The 25475-nt window shown below is 39.4% G+C and overlaps 1 protein-coding gene across 3 annotated transcripts in view; it reads right to left on the reverse strand.

Annotated features, from left to right (window-relative positions):
• RAP1GDS1 (Rap1 GTPase-GDP dissociation stimulator 1) overlaps positions 1–25475 on the reverse strand; it is a 488321-nt gene that overhangs the window by 67395 nt on the left and 395451 nt on the right. For all 3 annotated transcript variants that reach the window (XM_053703455.1, XM_053703456.1, XM_053703457.1), the window contains 3 exons: positions 20065–20190; positions 19620–19759; positions 920–1046 (listed from right to left, as the gene is read on the reverse strand). In XM_053703455.1, the coding sequence (XP_053559430.1) occupies positions 920–1046; positions 19620–19759; positions 20065–20190 (393 nt within the window). The remainder of the gene's footprint in view (positions 1–919; positions 1047–19619; positions 19760–20064; positions 20191–25475) is intronic.

Consider the following 25475-nt stretch of genomic DNA (forward strand, 5'->3'; position numbering starts at 1 on the left):
CATAAAGAGAGGCAAAAGACACGTCCATGCGACCGATTATAGAGGTTTTATGAAAATTTTTCCATGAGGTGAAACAAAGAATCATAAACCATACCCCAATTACATCCTTCTGATAAGCACTGTAGTCTGCGGGGGAAACCAGGCCTCAACATAGACTAAAAACCCCTTTCTCTGAAGAATCATATGCACATCTTCATTCTTTAACCACCTCCAGCGGAGGCAAAGTAAAGACTGAGGTATGTGTGAGGGGTTTTATAGAGCTGTTGAGGTTTGGGAATATTTGCCCCCTTCTAGTGGTAGAAAAGATTAATTCCCATGAGTAATGGTTTGTGGACTCTCACCACCTGTATAAAAGAAATTAAAATATATTTTTTAAGAGAGGGACTTGTCTACTAGAAAATACATTTTATTAGGGGATTGACAAAAACTTGCGTTTGATCAGCGATCCCCCTGCATGACGAAAAGGACTCCAGGTTGTGATAAGCATGACGAGCTATAGCTCATTGAAGGGTTTAAGCTTATGATATGATTGGTTTATTTATGATACGCAATAACAAGAAGGCTTTTTAATGGGGCAATAGACATATCTATACATCATTTTTTAAATTAGCTTGAAAAAGGGATAGTAGCACCCAAATATTATAACATTTATAACTGCCTCATCCTTTTTGGATATTTCACTATGAAAAAAAAAATGGGGGTATTGAGTGTATTATTCCTTTTTTTTTCCACACGTAATTTTGACAGTATTTTGTAAAAAACAGAACTGAGTATTTTGATAGAAAACGTATATGAAATTCTCAGATCCACACAAAATAATTTAATATAACATAAAAGTTAATTATAGAACACAGCAGAATAATGTTCTATAGTATCTTTGTCCACATATAAAAAGAAAAATATCCATCAATATACTCACGTAATTCTAATGCCGCTATTAATCCCAAAGCAACAAGTGCTTCATTTTGCATTATTACATGTTCGCTGGTTGCCATAGTGACTAAGTGGTTGATGCCACCACTGGCAACAATGGTTCTAATTACATCCTATAGGAAAGAAAAATAAAGCAAGGGAAACATAAGAATTACTAAGCAGCAACACCATTAAAAATGTTCTCTATGTCTGAAAAATAAAATATCTATCAAAATAATAATATTTGCTACCATTTTTAAGTTCCATTTCTCATACACTATAATAAAAGCATAAATTATGCTTACCTGATAAATTCATTTCTTTCATGGTGGTGAGAGTCCATAATACATTACGCCTGGGAATTACTCTTCCTGTCCACTAGGAGGAGGCAAAGATTCACAAACCCTCAAATCTCTATAAAACCCCTCATCAGTCGGACATATAGCCAAGCAAGAAAGGTAGGTAAAGAGCAAAAAAAGAAGCAGGGAGAAAAAAAAAGAGGTGCAAAAACTTTTAGAAAAAATAACAGGGTGGTGTCCCATGGACTCTCACTACCATGAAATAAATAAATTTATCAGGTAAGCACAAATTATGTTTTCTTTCATTCAGGTGGTGAAAGTACATGATACATTAGTCCTGGGACACTAATACCTAAGCAGTGAAGTCCACGAGTATTGAGGGTAGGACAAGCATGGCATATAGAAAAATGTTACTGCCTGAAGGACTTCCCACCAAAGGCTGCTTTGGAAAAGTGAAAAAACATTCAGAATGGAAAAATAAAGAATAAAAATGCAAAAGAAGACCATATAGAAAGTTTAGTCAAAAGAAGGATCATTCTAAAAAGCCCAAAATGAAGCAACTGACCTGGAGAAAAGGCAGTAATCCATTTAGGACGAGACTGACACACATCCAAAAAAAAGTCTTATGAAACAAAAAAATGCTTGAACTAAGAAGCCAAAGACAAAGGCGTAGCTAACGTGTCCTTTTCTAGAACCAGAGAAAAAGAACAAACAGATTTAAGTATTATTGAAATCCTATACAGCCTGGAGAAAAAACTACAAAGTCAAATTATGAAGAATTCCATAGAAATCTTAAGACAAAAAGAAGGAACAACCATTTCCAACATATATTGTCCAAAGACACCACTTTAGACAAAAATAAAATAAAAACTGTCCACAAAAATGCCTCATCTTGATGAAAAAAAGATGAGAAGAGACACAATAAAGAGTGGAGAACTCAGAAACTCTCTTAACAGAAAAAAATGCTAAAAGAAACAAACATTTTCCAAAGCAAAAGTATATATGTATAGTTTTGCTTATTTTTAAATAACATTGCTCTGATTTTCAGACTCCTACCCAAGCCCCAAAGTTTTATGAGAATACCGTCAGCTACCTTCTCCAGCTTGCTCCTGTTTGTGTAAAGGGTCTTTTCATATGCAAAAGAAGGGGGGGGGGTTGTGTGTCTTATTTTCCACTTGCAGTGGGCTTTCCAGCTACCTTTTCAACAGAGTTAAACTGAGAGCTTCTAAGTAAGTTTTTAAACCGTTTTATACTGGATTTTTAGATCAGTATCTGTGCATCGTATTCTTTATAGTAATGTCTATTACATGCAGTTATATGAAAATGAGTGTATACTGTCCCTTTAATGACAACTATTAATCTTAACTAAAGCCAGGAAAAAAACATAAAATGACAAGAAGATTAACAATCTTCATGTGAAACAAAAACAGAAAGAGTCGAAAATTGACCCTTAAAAGAACTGGTGGATAAATCCAAACAAACCTGAAGAAAATACAGAATCCTAGGATTTCTATAAGAAAACTAGGAAAAAGCATAACCCATACACACACCCATACAGGAAATAAATGCCTGCCAAACCTTATAGAAAATCTTCCTGATCACAGGTTAACAAGCCTAAAACATAGACTCAACTACAGAAATAGAAGAAACCTCTCTGTCTAAGAAATAACTGTTTAGTCTCAAAACCATCAAGCTTAGAAACTTGAGATTCTGATGAAAGAACAGACCTTGAGATAGAAGATCTAGACGCAGAGGAAGAGGCCAACTGGATATCTGAATTAAATCCACAAACCAGATTTTGCAAGGCCAACCCGGGAACAAATAAAATAACAGATGAACTATCCTGCCTGATCCTAGCAAGTGCCTTTGGAAAAAGAACCAAAGGAGAAATAGTTATAGGCTAAATTAAACAACCAAGGAGCTATAAGAGCATCCACAAATTTTGCCTGATGATCCCTGTACTTTGCAAAAAAAACCTGAGAAGTTAAATTATCAACAGAGAAGCCATCAGATCTCTCTCTGTGAGACCGCAAAGAATCACAAACTAATATAAAACATCCAGATAAAGAGAGCATTCCCTGCAGGGACCGATGACTGAGAAAATCTGCTTCCCAGTTAGTCACCTCTAGAAAATAAACTGCAGAGATTAGACAACAATTGTCCTCTGCCTAGGAAAGAAACCAAGGTACTTGCCTCATGGCTAAGGAACTGTGAGTCCCCCTTAATGATTGATATATGCCACTGCTGTAGCATTGTCTGACTGAAAACGCAGAAGAGACTCCCTTTCCAACAGGGGCCAACCCTGAACAGCTTAGAAAATTGTACCGCATTCTAACATATTTATTGGTAACCTTGCCTCCTGAGGAGACCAAATTCCCTTTTCTCTCTGAGACCCTCAGACTGCACCCCAGCCTGAATAACTTGCATCTGTCGTGATCACAGTCAAAACAGGATGAACAAAAGAAGCCCACTGAATAATGGACTGATGATCCAGTAACCAAGACAGGGACTGTCCTGTCTTGAGATACAAATAAATCCTCTGAGAAGCCGAGTAAGATTCCTGCACCATTGCTGAAGAATACAAAACTGAAGAGATATTATTAGGCCTAAAACTTCCATACAAAGAGCTACTGAAGGACACAGAAAAGACTGAAGATTTAAACAAGCTTAAATCAACTTCAACCTCTGAGTCTATCTGAATACCCAGAAAAATGAATCTGGACTGGAGAACAAGATAACTCTTTGGAAAATTGATTCTCCAACCATGCTGCTGAAGAAAATAACTGTTGGTGTGAGATATTGCTAAATGAAAAAATGGAGCCTGTACCAAGATATCGACTAGGTAAGAAAACTATGGGCTTTTTTTTTTTTTTTAATTACAGACAAGAGAGTATCCAGAACTTTGAAAATATTCTGAGAGCAGTAGCCAGACCAAATGGATAAGCAACAAACTTAAAAAGTCTGTCCAGGATTGTAAACCTTAGAATATTCTTGTGAGTAGGAACATGAAGGTAGGCATCCTTAAAATCTATTGTGGACAGAAACTGACTTTGCCGCACAAAAGGCAGGACAGAATAGTTCCCATCTTGAAAGTAGGAACCCTGAAAAAACTTGTTTGGGGCTTTAAAAACTGGACTGAAACCCCTGCTGCAAAATCAGAACTGGAACAAAGACTCCCATGGATTCCAGATCTCTAACGGACTGAAAGAAGACTCTGCTTTAAAAGGAGCCTTAAAGAACATGAGACAGAAGAAACCTCCCTCTGAAAGGCCTCACCCTGAACCCGATTTAATAACCCTGAGAAACTATATTGAAAACCCAGGGATCCTGGACATACTGGAACCAAACCTCATGAGAAAGGTGTAACCTTCCCTTAACAGAAAATCTGGATTGAGGGCCGCACCTTCATGCTAACTTGGATGAGGGAGTAGGTTTCTTGGATTCTTTTAGTTCTGTTCTAATTTGAACTAGGCTTCCATGTTAAATTAGAAGATCTTTGTTTCTGAGAGGAGAAAGAAGATTCTTGTTCATTACTCTGATAAAAGGAACAAAAATTATTAGGAGCTTTAAATTTGCCCTTTGATTTCTTAACTTGGGGAAGAAAAGCTACATTATCTCCTGTCACAGAAAAAAAAAAGAATCTAACCCAGAACCAAACAACATATTTCCCTGAAAAGAAAGAGAGATAGTCTGAATTTGGAAACAATATCAGCTGACCAGGAAATAAAGCCCTTCTAGAAAGAACTGCTAATGACCTACTCTTAATACTAAATTATTGAAATAATTGTCTCAAAAATGAAAGCATTGGTAGACTTCAGTAGACTCAAAGGTTTAGAAAATCCTCTGAAAACTGTTCATAAAGAATATCCAACTAGACCAGAAAAGAGCTGCAGCCACACAGACAAAACTAAATGCTGGCCTAAAGTGAACACCTTCTTGCTGGAAAACCCTCCTATGAAAATATTCAAATTTCCTATCCACAGGATACTTAAAAGAAGAACTATGTTCCAAAGGTATGGTAGTATGCCTAGACACAGTAGATATAATCCCATTCACCTTAGCAACTTTCTTAAACCTAGCTGAAAGAATAAAAGAGCCACCAGGGCTTAGACCAATCCCTAAAAACTATCTAAGAGACAGCATTAGGGATAGCAAAAACCTCAGAAGTATGTTTAAAGATTAAATCCAAATGTTTAACAGACTTGACTTCAGATACCAAAGGAGCTTAAAAACCTAAAGTACGTAACACCTCTTTTAAAAAAGGAATGAATATTATCAACCAGAAATGGAAGAGAGGATGACTCAGAATCATGATCAGAAACAGACTCCAGATCAACAGAATAGAAAGGCAAAGAGCTAGTAGAGAATAAATCATGAACTGACAATTTACACTTACTTGAAGGAGGCATAGCCACCAGCATTTCGGATACAGAAGAGTGTAAAAAATACTTGATTCCTGGAGAAAAATCTGTAGAACTCCCTTGTATGGAGCAAACAGTAGGAGGGCAGATAACTTCAGAAGCAAGAGTAGCATTAGTCTGATTAGAATGCATAACAACATTAAAACGAGGATTGCACAGCAGAGCTGGAGGCAACACATCAGCAAGTTAACAATAAGCACAATTCACATATGTAGGAAAGTGTTCAGAGGAATTAGCTTCTAAAGTGGTATCAGAGACAGACACAAAAGGCTCCATAATTAGCTAAAACTACAAAAAGTAGAAAACGCATCCATAAGGCTATATCCCCCTAAAAAGAGCTCTTTCAGCGAGAGAAAATCTTACCCTCTCCAAGCAAAAAGCATCATAAAAAAACAACAAGGCCACAAAGAACTTACCCAACACCAAAAAGAAGAAATAACATGCGGGACAACAGAGCACACTAAGAATCTGATAACAGTGCGGTTAAATATACTATAAATCACGCCAAAAACCCTGCGCATAGAAAAAAACCTGATGCACGCAACGCATGCTCACTCAACAAAAAGAAAATGTGCGCCAAAAAAATGAAAAGTGAAATGAACCTTATAAAATAAAAGGAGCCATACAAAACAAACACATATTAAATGTCCCCAGGCTACAGAGTTCAAAAGTGTACAAACTACATAGCTAAATGAGTGCCCCTAAAAAACATAATTTATGCTTACCTGATAAATTTATTTCTCTTGTGGTGTATCCAGTCCACGGATCATCTATTACTTGTGGGATATTCTCCTTCCCAACAGGAAGTTGCAAGAGGATCACCCACAGCAGAGCTGCTATATAGCTCCTCCCCTAACTGCCATATCCAGTCATTCGACCGAAGACAAGCAGAGAAAGGAGAAACCATAGGGTGTAGTGGTGACTGTAGTTTAAAATTTAAAAAATACCTGCCTTAAAATGACAGGGCGGGCCGTGGACTGGATACACCACAAGAGGAATAAATTTATCAGGTAAGCATAAATTATGTTTTCTCTTGTAAGGTGTATCCAGTCCACGGATCATCCATTACTTGTGGGATACCAATACCAAAGCTAAAGTACACGGATGAAGGTAAAACCTTTCTCCCAAAAATAGCCTCAGAAGAAGCAAAAGTATCAAATTTATAGAATTTTGAAAAGGTATGCAGCGAAGGCCAAGTCGCCGCCTTGCAAATCTGTTCAACAGAAGCCTCATTTTTAAAGGCCCATGTGGAAGCCACAGCTCTAGTAGAATGAGCTGTAATCCTTTCAGGAGGCTGCTGGCCAGCAGTCTCATAAGCTAAGCGGATTATACTTCTTAGCCAAAACGAAAGAGAGGTTGCCGAAGCCTTTTGGCCTATCCTCTGTCCAGAGTAGACAACAAACAAAGCAGATGTTTGACGAAAATCTTTAGTAGCTTGTAAATAATACTTTAAAGCATGAACCACGTCAAGATTGTGTAATAGACGTTCCTTCTTTGAAGAAGGATTAGGACACAATGATGGAACAACAATCTCCTGATTGATATTCTTATTAGATACCCCCTTAGGTAAAAACCCAGGTTTGGTACGCAGAACTACCTTATCTGCATGGAAGATCAGATAAGGAGAATCACATTGTAAGGCAGATAACTCGGAAACTCTACGAGCCAAGGAAATAGCTACCAAAAAAAGAACTTTCCAAGATAAAAGTTTGATATCTATGGAATGAAGAGGTTCAAACGGAACCCCCTGAAGAACTTTAAGAACCAAATTTAAGCTCCAAGATGGAGCAACAGGTTTAAACACAGGCTTTATTCTAACTAAAGCCTGACAAAATGCCTGAACGTCTGGAACATCCGCCAGACGCTTGTGCAAAAGAATAGATAGCGCAGAAATCTGTCCCTTTAAGGAACTAGCTGACAATCCTTTCTCCAATCCTTCTTGGAGAAAAGATAATATCCTGGGAATCCTGACCTTACTCCATGAGTAGCCCTTGGATTCACACCAATAAAGATATTTACGCCATATCTTATGATAGATTTTCCTGCTTTTGTGCCTGAATTAAGGTATCAATGACTGACTCGGAGAAACCACGCTTTGAAAAAATCAAGCATTCAATCTCCAGGCAGTCAGCCTCAGAGAAATTAGATTTGGATGGTTGAAAGGACCTTGAAGTAGAAGGTCCTGTCTCAGCGGCAGAGTCCATGGTGGAAAGGATGACATGTCCACCAGATCTGCATACCAAGTCCTGCGTGGCCACGCAGGCGCTATCAAGATCACCGATGCTCTCTCCTGCTTGATTTTGGCAATCAGACGAGGGAGCAGAGGAAACGGTGGAAACACATAAGCCAGGTTGAAGGACCAAGGCGCTGCTAGAGCATCTATCAGCGTTGCCTTGGGGTCCCTGGACCTGGATCCGTAACAAGGAAGCATGGCGTTCTGGCAAGACGTCATGAGATCCAGTTCTGGTTTGCCCCAATGATGAATCAATTGTGCAAACACCTCCGGATGGAGTTCCCACTCCCCCGGATGAAAAGTCTGTCGACTTAGAAAATCCGCCTCCCAGTTCTCTACACCTGGGATATGGATAGCTGATAGGTGGCAAGAGTAAATCTCTGCCCAGCGAATTATCTTTGAGACTTCTAACATCGCTAGGGAACTCCTTGTTCCCCCTTGATGGTTGATGTAAGCCACAGTCGTGATGTTGTCCGACTGAAATATGATGAACCTCATTGTCGCTAGCTAAGGCCAAGCCTGAAGAGCATTGAATGTCGCTCTTAGTTCCAGAATGTTTATAGGAAGGAGTGTCTCCTCCTGAGTCCACGATCCCTGAGCCTTCAGGGAGTTCCAGACTGTCCCCCAGCCTAGAAGGCTGGCATCTGTCGTTACAATTGTCCAATCTGGCCCGTGAAAGGTCATTCCCTTGGACAGATGGACCCGAGATAGCCACCAGAGAAGAGAATCCCTGGTCTCTTGATCCAGATTTAGTAGAGGGGACGAATCTGTGTAATCCCCATTCCACTGACTGAGCATGCATAGTTGCAGCGGGCTGAGATGTAGACGTGCAAACGGCACTATGTCCATTGCCGCTACCATTAAGCCGATTACTTCCATACACTGAGCCACCGAAGGGCGAGAAGTGGAATAAAGAACACAGCAGGAATTTAGAAGTTTTGATAACCTGGACTCTGTCAGGTAAATCCTCATTTCTACAAAATCTATTAGAGTTCCCAGAAAGGAGACTCTTGTGAGAGGGGATAGAGAACTCTTTTCCTCGTTCACCTTCCACCCATGCGACCTCAGAAATGCCAGAACTACAGGGAGTGCAGAATTATTAGGCAAATTAGTATTTTGACCACATCATCCTCTTTATGCATGTTGTCTTACTCCAAGCTGTATAGGCTCGAAAGCCTACTACCAATTAAGCATATTAGGTGATGTGCATCTCTGTAATGAGAAGGGGTGTGATCTAATGACATCAACACCCTATATCAGGTGTGCATAATTATTAGGCAACTTCCTTTCCTTTGGCAAAATGGGTCAAAAGAAGGACTTGACAGGCTCAGAAAAGTCAAAAATAGTGAGATATCTTGCAGAGGGATGCAGCACTCTTAAAATTGCAAAGCTTCTGAAGCGTGATCATCGAACAATCAAGCGTTTCATTCAAAATAGTCAACAGGGTCGCAAGAAGCGTGTAGAAAAACCAAGGCGCAAAATAACTGCCCATGAACTGAGAAAAGTCAAGCGTGCAGCTGCCAAGATGCCACTTGCCACCAGTTTGGCCATATTTCAGAGCTTGCAACATCACTGGAGTGCCCAAAAGCACAAGGTGTGCAATAGTCAGAGACATGGCCAAGGTAAGAAAGGCTGAAAGACGACCACCACTGAACAAGACACACAAGCTGAAACGTCAAGACTGGGCCAAGAAATATCTCAAGACTGATTTTTCTAAGGTTTTATGGACTGATGAAATGAGAGTGAGTCTTGATGGGCCAGATGGATGGGCCCGTGGCTGGATTGGTAAAGGGCAGAGAGCTCCAGTCCGACTCAGACGCCAGCAAGGTGGAGGTGGAGTACTGGTTTGGGCTGGTATCATCAAAGATGAGCTTGTGGGGCCTTTTCGGGTTGAGGATGGAGTCAAGCTCAACTCCCAGTCCTACTGCCAGTTTCTGGAAGACACCTTCTTCAAGCAGTGGTACAGGAAGAAGTCTGCATCCTTCAAGAAAAACATGATTTTCATGCAGGACAATGCTCCATCACACGCGTCCATGTACTCCACAGCGTGGCTGGCAAGAAAGGGTATAAAAGAAGAAAATCTAATGACATGGCCTCCTTGTTCACCTGATCTGAACCCCATTGAGAACCTGTGGTCCATCATCAAATGTGAGATTTACAAGGAGGGAAAACAGTACACCTCTCTGAACAGTGTCTGGGAGGCTGTGGTTGCTGCTGCACGCAATGTTGATGGTGAACAGATCAAAACACTGACAGAATCCATGGTGGCAGGCTTTTGAGTGTCCTTGCAAAGAAAGGTGGCTATATTGGTCACTGATTTGTTTTTGTTTTGTTTTTGAATGTCAGAAATGTATATTTGTGAATGTTGAGATGTTATATTGGTTTCACTGGTAAAAATAAATAATTGAAATGGGTATATATTTGTTTTTTGTTAAGTTGCCTAATAATTATGCACAGTAATAGTCACCTGCACACACAGATATCCCCCTAAAATAGCTATAACTAAAAACAAACTAAAAACTACTTCCAAAACTATTCAGCTTTGATATTAATGAGTTTTTTGGGTTCATTGAGAACATAGTTGTTGTTCAATAATAAAATTAATCCTCAAAAATACAACTTGCCTAATAATTCTGCACTCCCTGTATGTCCGAATGAGACTTGGCAATTTGGAAATTTGACGCCTGTATCAGAATGTCATCTAAATAAGGGGCCACTGCTATGCCCCGCGGTCTTAGGACCGCCAGAAGTGACCACAGAACCTTTGTAAAGATTCTTGGGGCTGTAGCTAACCCAAAGGGAAGAGCCACAAACTGGTAATGCCTGTTCAGGAAGGCAAACCTGAGAAACCGATGATGATCTTTGTGTATCGGAATGTGAAGATAAGCATCCTTTAAATCCACTGTAGTCATGTATTGACCCTCCTGGATCATAGGTAGGATGGTACGAATAGTCTCCATCTTGAATGATGGAACTCTGAGGAATTTGTTTAAAATCTTGAGATCTAAAATTGGTCTGAAGGTTCCCTCTTTTTTGGGAACCACAAACAGGTTTGAGTAAAATCCCTGTCCTTGTTCCTCCTGTGGAACTGGATGGATCACTCCCATAACTAGGAGGTCTTGAACACAGTGTAAGAATGCTTCTCTCTTTATCTGGTTTGCAGATAATTGTGAAAGGTGAAATCTCCCTTTTGGAGGAGAAGCTTTGAAGTCCAGAAGATACCCCTGGGATACAATTTCCAACGCCCAGGGATCCTGGACATCTCTTGCCCAAGCCTGGGCGAAAAGCGAAAGTCTGCCCCCTACTAGATTCGTTACCGGATAGGGGGCTGATACTTCATGCTGTCTTAGGGGCAGCAGCATGCTTTTTGGCCTGCTTACCTTTGTTCCAGGTCTGGTTAGGTTGCCAGACCGACTTGGACTGGGCAAAAGTTCCCTCTTGTTTTGCATTAGAGGAAGTTGATGCCGTACTCGCCTTGAAGTTTCGAAAGGCACGAAAATTAGTCTGTTTGGCCCTTGATTTGGACCTATCCTGAGGAAGGGCATGACCTTTTCCTCCAGTGATATCAGAAATGATCTCCTTCAAACCAGGCCCGAATAGGGTTTGCCCCTTGAAGGGAATGTTAAGCAGCTTAGACTTTGAAGTAACGTCAGCTGACCATGATTTAAGCCATAGCGCCCTGCGTGCTTGAATAGCAAAACCAGAATTTATAGCCGTTAGTTTAGTCAAATGAACAATGGCATCAGAAACAAAAGAATTGTCTAGCTTAAGTGCTCTAAGCTTGTCAAGTATGTCACCAATGGGGTCTCTACCTGTAAAGCCTCTTCCAGAGACTCAAACCAGAAAGCCGCAGCAGCAGTGACTGGGGCAATGCATGCAAGGGGCTGTAGAATAAAACCTTGTTGAATAAACATTTTCTTAAGGTAACCCTCTAACTTTTTATCCATTGGATCTGAGAAAGCACAACTGTCCTCGACAGGGATAGTAGTACGCTTAGCTAGGTTAGAAACTGCTCCCTCCACCTTAGGGACTGTCTGCCATAAGTCCTGTGTGGTGGCATCTATTGGAAAATTTTTCTTAAAAATAGGAGGGGGAGAGAACAACACACCTGGTCTATCCCATTCCTTAGTAATAATTTCTGTAAACCTTTTAGGTTATTGGAAAACATTAGTGCACACCGGCACTGCATAGTATTTGTCCAATCTACACAATTTTTCTGGCACTGCAATTGTATCACAGTCATTCAGAGCAGCTAAAACCTCCCTGAGCAACATGCGGAGGTGTTCAAGCTTAAATTTAAATGTAGACATATCAGAATCAGGTTGAATCTTTTTTTCCTGAGTCAGAAACATCACCCACAGAAAGAAGCTCTCCTTCCTCAGCTTCTGTATATTGTGAGGGAGTATCGGACATAGCTCTTAAAGCGGCAGTATGCTCTGTATTTCTTCTAACTCCAGAGCTGTCTCGCTTTCCTCTAAACCCAGGTAGTCTGGATAATAGCGCAGACAGGGTATTATCCATGACCGCTGCCATGTCTTGTAAAGTAAACGCTATGGGCGCACTAGATGTACTTGGCGCCATTAAAGCGTGAGTCCCTTGAGCGGGAGTCAAAGGGTCTGACACGTGGGGCGAGTTAGTCGGCATAACTTCCCCCTCTTCAGATTCCTCTGGTGATCTTTATTACTTAAAGTGAAATCAGTACATTTGGTACACATTCTAATAGGGGGTTCCACCATGGCTTCTAAACATAATGAACAAGGAGTTTCCTCTATGTCAGACATGTTTAAAAAGACTAGCAATGAGGCTAGCAAGCTTGGAAAACACTTTAAATCAAGTTAACAAGCAAAAAATAAAAACGGTACTGTGCCTTTAAGAGAAACAAATTTGTCAGAATTTGAAAAACAGTGAAAAAAAGCAAGTAAATCAAACGAAATTTAACAGTGTGTATAATAAGCTAACAGAGCATTGCACCCACTTGCAAATGGATGATTAACCCCTTAGTTCAAAAAACGAATCAAAAAACCGATATAGACGTTTTTTAACAGCACACCAACTGCCACAGCCTTGCTGTGGGCCTATCTTCCCCAACAAACAATTTTGGAAAGCCTAAGAGCCCTTGAGAGAGGTATTATAGCATTCAGGGGACTCCTGGAGGAAGCTGGATGTCTCAGTCTGTAAAAGTTACTGCGCAAAAAACGCTAAATTAGGCCCCTCCCACTCACTAGTAACACAGTGGAAAGCCTCAGGAAACTGTTTCTAGGCAAATTTAAGCCAGCCATGTGGAAAAAAACTAGGCCCCAATAAAGTTTTATCACCAAAGTATATATAAAAACGTTTTAAACATGCCAGCAAACGTTTTATATTGCAAATCTATATATTACCTCAGAAAGTAAGCATGATACCAGTCGCTATTAAATCACTGTATTCAGGCTTACCTTACATAAATCTGGTATCAGCAGCATTTTCTAGCATTCACATCTTCTAGAAAAAATTTAACTGCACATACCTCATAGCAGGATAACCTGCACGCCATTCCCCCGTGAAGTTACCTCTCACTTCAGTCATGTGTGAGAACAGAAATGGATCTTAGTTACAACCTGCTAAGATCATATAAATCACAGGCAGATTCTTCTTCTATTTTCTGCCTGGGATAAAATAGTACAACTCCGGTACCATTTAAAAATAACAAACTTTTGATTGAAGAAAAAAAAACAACTACGTTACACCACTTCTCTCTTACTACCTCCATGCTTGTTGAGAGTTGCAAGAGAAAGACTGGATATGGCAGTTAGGGGAGGAGCTATATAGCAGCTCTGCTGTGGGTGATCCTCTTGCAACTTCCTGTTGGGAAGGAGAATATCCCACAAGTAATGGATGATCCGTGGACTGGATACACCTTACAAGAGAAATATGTACTTACCCATAGACACCCAATTACAGGACATCTTCTAACCAGGATCCAGTAGATAGCCAAACTAGTGCTGAAACATAATAGAAGAGGAGGATATAGAATACGAGTATAACTATGACCTAACAGGAGGGGCTAAGGACAGGTCCCCGCGACACCTGTGGAAGTCTTGTGACTAACTCCCATAGGGAGTAATTGTGCCACAATACCATACTTCCAATACCTCCCTCCATCTAACAGCAGCTCTCTGAGGGGAAATTGGCCTCAAATCAGTCTGAGAACCTTTCTTACAGAAAAACATCAGAAGTGTCTTCATTCTTCACCTTCTTCCAGCAGAAGCAAAGGCAAAACTGATAACCAGTAAGGTGCGAGAGGTTTTATAGAGCTCTTGGGAATCTTTGCCTCCTCCTAGTGGACAGGAGTAATGGATTGTGGACTCTCACCACCCGTATGAAAGAAAAAATAAAATACTGGAAGCTAATACTGATGCAAAGTTGTGTACACTTTATATCGATACCTTGGCTCGTTTAGTTTTTATTAGACTGGTTTGCAACTTGTCTGTTGCATATGTACTGTATTTCTTGGAAAATGTAATAACGAATAATACAAATCCTAAATGTTAGATGTTCCATCTAAATGAGAATGTTTCAAAACATGTGACAGGGCTGAATAAACCAACACTTTTTGTGGGGATAGTGAGCAGCAGTGTCTGAGAAATCACTTATTTTCACCCATGTGAAATTAAAACTACTGCACACAACTACAATTAGATTATTACTTACCAGGCTACCTTTTCTTCCTTTGTCTACAACTCTTTTCAAAGGTATTCTGTTATTTTTATCTCTTAGATGTGTTGGTTGGTGAAGCTCCACATCTTCATTGTTGCACCCTGTGACAGAAGCGGTGAGCATACACAGATCAGTGACAGCTGTATTGTTGCGCCCTGTGACAGAAGTGGTGAGCATACACAGATCAGTGACAGCTGTATTATTGCGCTCTGTGACAGAAGTGGTGCGCATGCACAGATTAGTGATAACTGTATTGTTGCGCCGTGACAGAAGCGGTGAACATGCACAGATCAGTGACAGCTGTATTGTTGCGCTCTGTGACAGAAGCGGTGAGCATGCACAGATCAGTGACAGCTGTATTGTTGGCCCTGTGACAGAAGCAGTGAGCATGCACAGATCAGTGACAGCTGTATTGTTGCGCTTCACGTTAGGGTGCATGATAAAAAACAGGAGCTTTACATTTTTGCAGTGGCTGCATTTCTCTATATTATTAATGTTGTCTTTTTAAGTTATGTAACTTTGAAACTGTGTATAAAAAGTCCAAAAACGTAAAGCTCCCACTCTACAGGGTGTGTGCTAACCCGAATTTAACAATACAGCTGTCAAAAAGCCGGATCTGTGAAAGTTCCCCACTTCTCTCACAGGGTACAAGAATACCTGGGCTCCAAGATGACAGCGTCTAGTATGAAAATGTGGTGCTTCACCAACTGGCACCTGTAAAGGGTTAAAATAAGAGAATGCCTCTGAAGAGAATACGATCATCAGAATATTCATGTATGATTTTTACAACGTGTTTGGACATTTTAGAATATTCTGCAAAATCATATGAAACGGTAAATAGCACACACTATGAGTTAATAGTATTAGTCATGTGAGGAGCAAATACTTGCATTAAAACACATTAGATTAGGGGCAGGCAAATGATGTCATTTTTTGTACAGCATAGAAGCTAAACAAACGTTAAACACTAAAACATTTTATAAGTATAGTATTAAGGTTATCCCCCACTTCTTGCTAGCCATGGGTGCTGCCATGTTGAAATGTACCTTTTATTTCATTCCATTCCAGTACTGATGTGTTTGCATATGTGCAATAACTCTCCTTTAGATAACTAAAGAGTAACATAAGTTCCAAAATGGCAGCACCCATAGAAGGAGGTGCATGACATCTATTTAGTGTTTTTATAGATGTGTACAACCTTAACTGGTCATAGGATGCAATGATAAAATGTTTGAACAAAAGAAAGTATGTAGGAATAAATATACATTTAATTGTATAGAATGATAGTGGTAGTTGGGTCTAAAGGTATGCATACATTCTGCTTAGTTTTAATTTATGTATTGCCTATGGCTACTTTCGTGCTACAACGGCATAGTTAAGTAGTTGCAACATAGACCATATGTGGTGCACTCATTGTATCGCACTGATACTCGGTGGACTACATTATACATTAACATTACCATACTAAGCACTGATCACAATATTTGTACCTCAAAGGAAAGCAACATCCAGAACATTAGAGCATTTAAAACATCATCACAGCAGAACTTCTCCACAAAAGTTAAAAAATAGAAATGAGGCTGCAACTGGAGGAAGTTTCTGAGTGGCTTATTTCATTTTCATTTACTTTGGATTTAGTAAATAAATAAAAAAAAGTAAATTTGGTTTCTCTCATATTCTAGAAGCACCTACATAATATACTCAATTTTGTTTCTTGGCCTGGAAAGCCCAAGATGTTTACTATGTGTCCCTTTACAGAAGGCTTGACAAACCCAGTACTGTGCAAAAGATTTAGGAAGGTGTGGGCTGTAAAGTAAAAAACACTTTCAAAAATAGAAATGTTAACATTTTATTTTTACAATTAACAAAATGCAAAGAGAGTGAACAGGAGAAAAATCAAAATCAAATCGATATTTGGTGTGATCACCCCTTTTGCCTTCAAAACAGCATTAATTCTTCTTGCGCAAAGTCAGGGATTTTGTAGGCATTTAGTCATCTGCATAATTAAACAGTTATACCAAACGTGCTAATGATCATCAATTTAATATGTAGGTTGTATCAAAATCATTAACTGAAACAGAAACAGCTTTGTAGGAGGACTAAAACTGCTAACAAGTTTAGATTGCAGAAGACAGTTTAATGTCGAAACTCATTCACCGTGGCAAGACTGAGCACAGCAAAAAGATACAAAGTAGTTATACTGCAACAGCAAGGTCTCTCCCAGACAGAAATTTCAAGGCAGACAGGGAATTCCAATGTGCTGTCCAAGACCTTCTGAAGAAGTACAACAAAATGGTCAAAGTTGAGGGCCATAGACGCAGTGTCAGCCAAGGAAACAGTTCAGTAGATGAAAGACACATCATGCTTATTTACCTTTGCAATCCAAAGATGTCCAGCAGTGACATCAGCTCAGTCATCTACTGCCTGGAGAAGTCTGGTTAGAAGTGTTTTCATGGAAAAACCATACCGCTCCGGCCAAAAAGCCATACCTCCGATGTGGAAACAAGGCCAAGCGACTCAACTATGCATGAAAACACAGGAACCGGGGTGCAAAAAAATGGCAGCAAGTGAACTGGACCGAGTCAAAAGCCAAAATATTTGTCTTAAACAGAAGACATTTTGTTTGCTGAAGGGCTGGAGAGCGGTACAAGAATGAGTGTCTGCAGGCAACAGTGAAGCATGATTAAAGTTCCTTGCAAGTTTGGGGTTGCATTTCTGCAAATGGAGTTGGGGATAAGGTCAGAATTAATGGTCTCCTCAATGCTGAGAAGTACAGTCAGATACTTATCCATGAGGTAATAACATCATGGAGGCATCGGATTGGCCCAAAATGTATTCTGCCGCATCACAACAGCCCGAAACATACAGTCAAAGTCATTAAGAACTATATTAAGGGTAAAGAACAACGCATCCTGGAAGTGATGGTATGGCCCCCACAGAGCCATGATTTCAACAACATCGGATTTGTCTGTGAATACATGAAGAGACAGAAGCAACTGAGCTGCCTAAATCCACAGGAGAACAGTGGTTAGTTCTCCAAGATGTTTTGAACAACCTACCTGTGTGCAAGAAAAAACTGCTGTTTTGAAGGGTGATCACACCAAATATTGATTTGATTTAATATTTCTTCCTGTTCACTCACTTTGCATTTTGGTAATTAATAAAAAAATAAACTAACATTTCTATTTTTGAAAAAAATAAAAAATAAATATATATATATATATAGGGATAAACAAAAGTTTTTGGCTCCTAAATGTATGAGTTGCAGTTATTACTGGCTCTGCATATCTTTTGTTGCAATGTAGGTCCAGTAAACAACCCCGCAAAGCGAGAAGACTATTTCTTATACATTTATTGTGTTCACTTTAACCAACAGTAAGAAAAGCATATTCTTCAGTTATATGAATAATTCTAAAAGTTTAAAAGAATATAAAAGTACAACAAAAATGGTCTAATGTGATCTAATGCATTTTACTATTGAATTATTCCTTGCATATAATTTTGTGTTTAACCCCTGCAAAAAGGTTAAACAAATAGTTAAAATCAAGAGCAGTAAAGCAATGCTGGGACATAGCTAAACACCTATGGTGAGCCATTGACAAGAGACATGTATGTAGCCACAAATCACCAGCTACATCCCAGTAGTGTATTGCTGCTCCTGTGACTAAATAGATATGCTTTTCAACCAAGGATAACAAGATAATTAAGTACATTTGATAGATGAAAAGGGACATTAAAGGCTAAATAAATGATATAAAGAATTATGTGTTCAAATCACAGACTAGCTTGAGAAGAATATGCAAAATTTATTTTTTAAAGTTATATCAGTTTATTGACCAAATTAAGTGTAAAGTTGTAGACCATAAAGCAATGGGTAACAACACCATGTTGTAACCTAGGTTTCCTTCTGTGCCTAAAGGGTCATAAAACCCACATTTTTTCTTTTGTGATTTAGAAAGAGCATATAATTTTAAAAAAACTTTTTAATTTATTTCTATTATCCAATGTGCTTCATTCTCTTGATATCCTTTGCTGAAAAGCATATCTAGATAGGCTCAGTAGCTGCTGATTGGTGGCTGAACACAGATGCCTTGTGTGATTGGCTCACCCATGTGCATTGCTATTTCTTTAAAAAAAATCTAAAGAATGAAGCTAATTAGATAATAGAAGTAAATTGGAATATTGTTTAAAATTGTATTCTCTATCTGAATCATGAAATAAAAAAATTGGGTTTAGTGTCCCTTTAAGCCAATTAGGACAGCTAGAAATGGGCTACCAGAGTGTGAAAGCAATGATTGTGTGGAACACAGCAATATATTATTCTAGAATATACGTCTATTTTTAATAAGAATTAGAGAGACCACTATTTTCAGAATTAAATTACAGGAAAAGGGGACACAATAAACAGTGAAAGTATATTGCAAAGGTTTTTTGTTTTTGTTTTGTATTTTTACTAAAAAAGAAAGCCAAATACCACCTGAGTTTTAATTGTTTTGTGTGGAAAACTGTGATCTGTTCATGCAGGGACCATAGAATGATAACTTAACATAGGTCAAGTGAAGCTTCTCACAAGAGCATTCTTCTGATGTAGGTTCACAATTTGACAGTAGTAACTTTTGACAGATGCATTTTTGCAGATGCAATCCATTTCATTTATGTCTTTTATGTTCATTTAATGTAATATGGTGAATCAGGTTAGCAGGGGATATGTCTAGCAGTCACTTTTCAATTACTGAAAAGACATTTGTGTACCAGACTAAGATCAGATTGAGTTTTCCTAGGCTCACATTTGTTCTATTGCACTAAAATAGTACACTATCTGCCTGTAATGTATGTACAATATTAAAAGCATGCCATTGGTGCCCTCACATAGCAACAAAAAATATCATTTATTTTTAATGACAAGCAATACTTGTGTATGACCTTGAACAAGCGGATGCTAGATGACTGATAAAAAGAACAAAACATAGACTAAAGTAAATGTCGTGACACAGATGCAGTCAGATCGGAAGGAAACTGTAACAAATATATATCATAGGTTTGTTGAATTGAACTGACCTTTGATTTACTGTGTCGTATTAGAGCAGAGAGCAGTCTGTTTGATTCACCCATTACACCAGCATGGTCTTTGGCTTCACACCATTCAACTAACCGTTCCACTAGTTTGGGATTCTTTCCCAACTGTTCAGCAGCCTCAGCTAGATTAAGAAAAAAAGGTTGCATTCATATAAACAACAGTCATATAAAAAATGAGAGTTAATTTATGTCTATATACTTGGTCAAATGGACATATAATTAACCTTACTCAAAATGAAGTGGACTTCATTTTACAAGAGGAATGTGTTTAGTATAGATGATTTAAGCAGAATATACTCATTAATAAAATCATGTCATATATACACAATATATATTGTGTGTGTGTATGTATGTATGTATATACAGTATATATACTGTATATATAAACACAGAGTTTTTGTATATTCAGTATGAAACATGAGGTTACCTTGTGCGTCTATTAACATTCTCAGTGTTCCCAATAATTTAAACTGCACTGGTGGCATTTCAGATGTAAGAAATTTCAGTACTTCTTCTGCTACTCCAGCAGACAGCATCTTCGCTTTATTGACAACTACAGAAAAAAAAGTCCTTGTGTCAGGTTTAGTTCACACATAGCCTATGATCTATATGAAAAGGGGAAAAAGAGAAAAGCTTTCATCCATGGCTCAGGTGACACACACACAAAACTGTTTGGGTGGCTTCACATATTAATTTGAATATGGTGAATTATTGTCAGAAATTCATAAAAACAAAATTTATGGTAACCTGATTTCTTTCTTTCCGGGCATGGAGAGTTCACAACGTCATTCCAATTACTAGTGGGATATTCAACTCCTGGCCAGCAGGAGGAGGCCCAGCAAAGCTGTTAAGTGTAACTTCCCTTACCCATAATCCCCAGCAGAAGGAAAATGGAAAAAGAAGAAACACAAGAGTAAAGAGGTGCCTGAGGTTTACTCAAAAAAAAAACTTGTGGACTCTCCATGCCCGGAAATAAATAAATTTATCGTGTAAGCATAAATTTTGTTTTCTTTCCTATGGCATGGAGAGTCCACAACATCATTCCAATTACTAGTGGGAACCAATACCCAAGCTAGAGGACACGGAATGAAAAGGGAGGGAGAACAAGGCAGGAGGACCTAAACAGAAGGCACCACCGCTTGAAGAACCTTTCTCCCAAAGCCGGGGCAAAAGTATCCAATTTGTAGAATTTGGAAAAAGTATGGAAAGAGGACCATGTTGCCGCTTTGCAAATCTGTTCCACCAAACAACAATTTCCTGATTAATGTTTCGATCCAACATCACCTTAGGGAGAAAACCCAATTTAGTACGAAGAACCACCTTATCTGCATGAAAAATAGGGTACAGAGATTCACATTGCAGAGCTTAAAGCTCAGAAACTCTGCTATTGGAAGAAATAGCAAGAAGAAACAAAACCTTCCAAGATAACAATTTCATATCAACAATATGCATTGGCTCAAACGGAGCCTCTGTTGCAAAACTTTAAGAACAAGATTAAGGCTCCAAGGAGGAGCAACAGGTTTAAACACAGGCCTGATTCTGACCAGGGCCTGAACAAAAGCTTGAACATCTGCCAGACGTTTGTGCAAAAGAATAGACAGTGCAGAAATCTGACCCTTCAGAGTACTGACTGACAAACCTTTCTCCAGGCCATCCTGAAGAAAAGATAAAACACAGGGAATCCTCACCGGGCTACTGGAGAAACCCTTAGATTCGCACAAATAAAGATATTTATGCCATACCTTATGGTAGATCTTGCGTGTAACAGGTTTGCGAGCCTGAAGCATAGGATCAATGAACGCTTCAGAAAACCCATGTCTAGACAGAACTAGGCATTCAATCTCGAAGCAGTCAGCTTCAGAGAATCCAGGTTTGGATGGAGGAATGGACCCTGAATTAAAAGGTCCTTCCTTAGAGGAAACCTCCAAGGAGGGAGAGATGACATCCTTACCAGATCCGTGAACCAGATCCTGCAAGGCCATGCAGGAGCTATTAGAATTACAGATGCTCTCTCCTGTTTGATACGAGCAATGACTTGTGGAAGGAGAATAAACGGAGGAAACAGGTATGCCAGAAAGAAGATCCAAGGAACCACTATAGCATCTATCAGAGCGGCCTGAGGGTCTCTTGACCTTGAACCGTACTTTGGAACCTTGGCGTTTTGATGAGACACCATCAGATCCAACTCTGGAACCCCCCACCTGAGAGTTATCAATTGAAAACCTCTGGGTGGAGAGCCCACTCCCCGGAATGTTAAGTCTGCCTGCTCAGAAAAACCACCTCCCAGTTGTCCACCCCTGGGATGCAGAAGGCAGAGAGAAGACAATCGTGAGACTCTGTCCACTGGAGCATCCGAGTCACCTCCTTCATTGCTAAGGAACTCCAAGTTCCTCCCTGGTGACTGATGTAAGCCACCGAGGAGATATTGTCCGATTGAAATCTGATAAACCGGACTAAAGCTAGTTGAGGCCAGGCCTTAGGAAGGGGGTACTGTCATGCCCCCAGGGGGTTTTGAACTCTGGTCTCTCATGTTGTATCCCAGTGACTTTCCACTGAGCCACCAGAGGGCTTTGGATTTTCTGACCTTCATCAGCAAAATCTTTATAGATATAGATTCTATAACCGTTCCTAAGAAACACACCCTGGTGTCTGGCACAAGGAAACTCTTTTCCAGATTCACTTTCCACCCATGGGAATGTAGAATAGACAATAACATCTTACAAAAAGAAAAGAAGGCACCTGAACAAAGATATAGTCCAAGACAGATGCCACCGTAATTCCTTAACATCTGGCTAGTGCCAGAAGACCCCTATCGAACCCCCGTAAGATTTGAGGAGTAAAGGCTAAGTTCAAAATTTAGTTATCTATGGTAGAAAAGGGACAAAAAAAGGTTAAGAGTCCCTAGAGCATACATTTAAAATGTATCAAGTATAACAGTATATACCTAATGTATCAAGTATAACAGTATATACCTATACTGAATCATAATGAATCAGGATAGCGATAAATCAAATAAATGTTAATAATCCCTAAACCAATCATTTACTATAAATGAGATAGTCAAAATGACTCATTTATATACTATAGCCTACTTTACGTAGACTTCCCCTAAATGCCATAGCATTGCTGAATACACAGCTGGGTTAAAACAGGAATCCAGCTGGTAGATTGGAGACTTACCCACTGAATAACAAGTGGGCAGATTAATAATCTACCCTATATATTTTTCTACCGCAGAAGAAAATAAAAATAAATAAAACACGAACATGGATAATCCCATGATATATATATATTGCCTAAAATAGCACTGTCAGAGAATATTTTTAAAAAAAGGCCGGCGGTAGTCTCCTCTGATCAAGCTGGAGAAGTCGCCTGCAGCATCAGATAATGGCTTGCATCGATGTTATCAAAATATAAGCATAACACAGTCAGCGGTAGCCCCCTCTACTGAAGCCAGAGGTTCTGCTGCTGTAAATGAGGAACATACCAGCTAAAGGAACTAGAGTGTAGATGCTCCATTATAAAGGTCCACACAACTAAATAAAAGCCTCAACCCCCTGTGACATTTTTAACTCTAAACAAAACTATGAGGGTTGTTGAGTTATGTCAGAGAGAAACACCCAATAATGAGTGAACCGGAGCCTGTTTAAAGAAATGCCGTAGATCCAAGTTGCTCAAATAACTGATATCCCCAACCTGGGAAATAACTAAGGTTTCCAGACCCATCTAAGAGGGCAATGGAGGTGCCAGTTGGTCACCCTTCAAAGTTCTCCCTTTCCCTGATGACAGTAACAGTTATACCTGCCAAGGGAAGGGTTTAAATAAGGATATAAATTGACTTTCCCTCTAGGATCTTCCCAGTCTATCAATCGACCGCTGGCAGGGACATGGAGAGAAAAGTAAAAAACAGAGTAACCAACCCTGGTTTTCTATATAGGGGTAGCATTAATGTTAGAAGTAAAGCAAAGACAACCTCGCCGCCTTCTAACTGCTAAAAGCCACCACTTCTCTTACTTAAGAGATTGATGTGGACACAGCTAGACCCCAATCCTTGCTTGCAGGGAAAAGTACCCATTAAAAGGATTAAATTCTTTAGACACCGACTTCACACATCCTCCATTGACAAAGGCAAAGAGAATGACTAGGGATTAAGGGAAGTGACACTTAACAGCTTTGCTGGGGTGCTCTTTGCCTCCTCCTGCTGGCCAGGAGTTAAATATCCCACTAGTAATTGGAATGAAGTTGTGGACTCTCCTTGCAATAAAAAAGAAATCCCGTTTCCTCTCCAATTCATGAAATATGGGATAGTACCAAAATAACCAATATGTGTGCAGGTGTGAGGAGATAAAAATGTTGCCTAAGTCAAACTCAAAGACATTCTTATGAAATGCATGCAAATGGCAATGTAATGGCCATTACAGTCTGAAACAACTGTCCAAAAGTCTTCATTATGATAAAGTCATAGCTCTAGTAGAAGAAGCCCAGAATGTGGAGATTTTATGATATCTAAGATAAAATACGCTTAAAAGTCCACTCACACAAAAAAAGATGTTTAAGAGTCTTTCCAGTGCCTAGAAGAATGCCAGCATAAGCATTTAGAGCTATCTTATAATAATTGAACCCCCCCAAATACCTTAACTTTTGTAGAACTCATGGCTAATTCTATTTCTAAACCATTCTTGAAAAACTCTTATGAAACTATGGAAAGAATAGGGACAAGGAATATGAATAGGAGGACAACCTGAAACTAAGCCTCACTGGCCAGGTAAAATGAAGGTGTGAGGTCACAGAATGTGTCCAGTCCACTGAAGGGAAGAACTAACAGAGCCATTAGATCTCACAAAAGATGAACCTAATGATAAATAAATTAGGCTAAAACAGGCAACATCTGCAAGCACAAAAAAATATACTCTTAGCACAAATAAGGTTTAGAAAAGCCTTACAATAATTTAAGTTTTGCATCCGTTTGAATAGATTCACTATTTTTCACTTTCATTCATAGATCTGAATCTTATTTTCCCTTGTAACTAGCCCAAATGAAAAAACATAATTTATGTAAGAATTTACCTGATTAATTCATTTCTTTCATATTGGCAAGAGTCCATGAGCTAGTGACGTATGGGATATACATTCCTACCAGAAGGGGCAAAGTTTCCCAAACCTCAAAATGAATATAAATACACCCCCCACCACACCCACAATTCAGTTTAATGAATAGCCAAGAAGTGGGGTGATAAGAAAGGAGCGAAAGCATCAACAAGGAATTGGAATAATTGTGCTTTATACAAAAAAATCATAACCACCATAAAAAGGGTGGGCGTCATGGACTCTTGCCAATATGAAAGAAATGAATTTATCAGGTAAATTCTTACATAAATTATGTTTTCTTTCATGTAATTGGCAAGAGTCCATGAGCTAGTGACGTATGGGATAGCAAATACCCAAGATGTGGAACTCCACGCAAGAGTCACTAGAGAGGGAGGGATAAAAATAAAGACAGATCGAAAGAGAGAGAACAGCACTCCATGAGATAGAACAGAAGCTGGAATAACTTCCATGCATGTTCATTTTTATTGAATTCCTCAGGGTGCCAGTTCTTTTTGCACACTATGCCCCTTCACAGAGAAAAAATATCCTGAAGCATATCAGTCTGACCCTGCCCAATGACAGTCCAGCACCGAAATACCAGGCAATTCTTCTCTGAACAAGGGAAGCAACAACCCCAGACGATCGTTTCGGCCTCTTATGGGCCTCGTCAGTGAGGTGCAGTTGTATCTCTCTAAGGGCAAGTGTGCATGGAGTCCACGTCTGGTTTCCCCATTACTCTTAGGGTGACCC

This window comes from Bombina bombina, chromosome 2 (genome assembly GCF_027579735.1).
Source record: "Bombina bombina isolate aBomBom1 chromosome 2, aBomBom1.pri, whole genome shotgun sequence".
Classification (NCBI taxonomy): domain Eukaryota; kingdom Metazoa; phylum Chordata; class Amphibia; order Anura; family Bombinatoridae; genus Bombina; species Bombina bombina.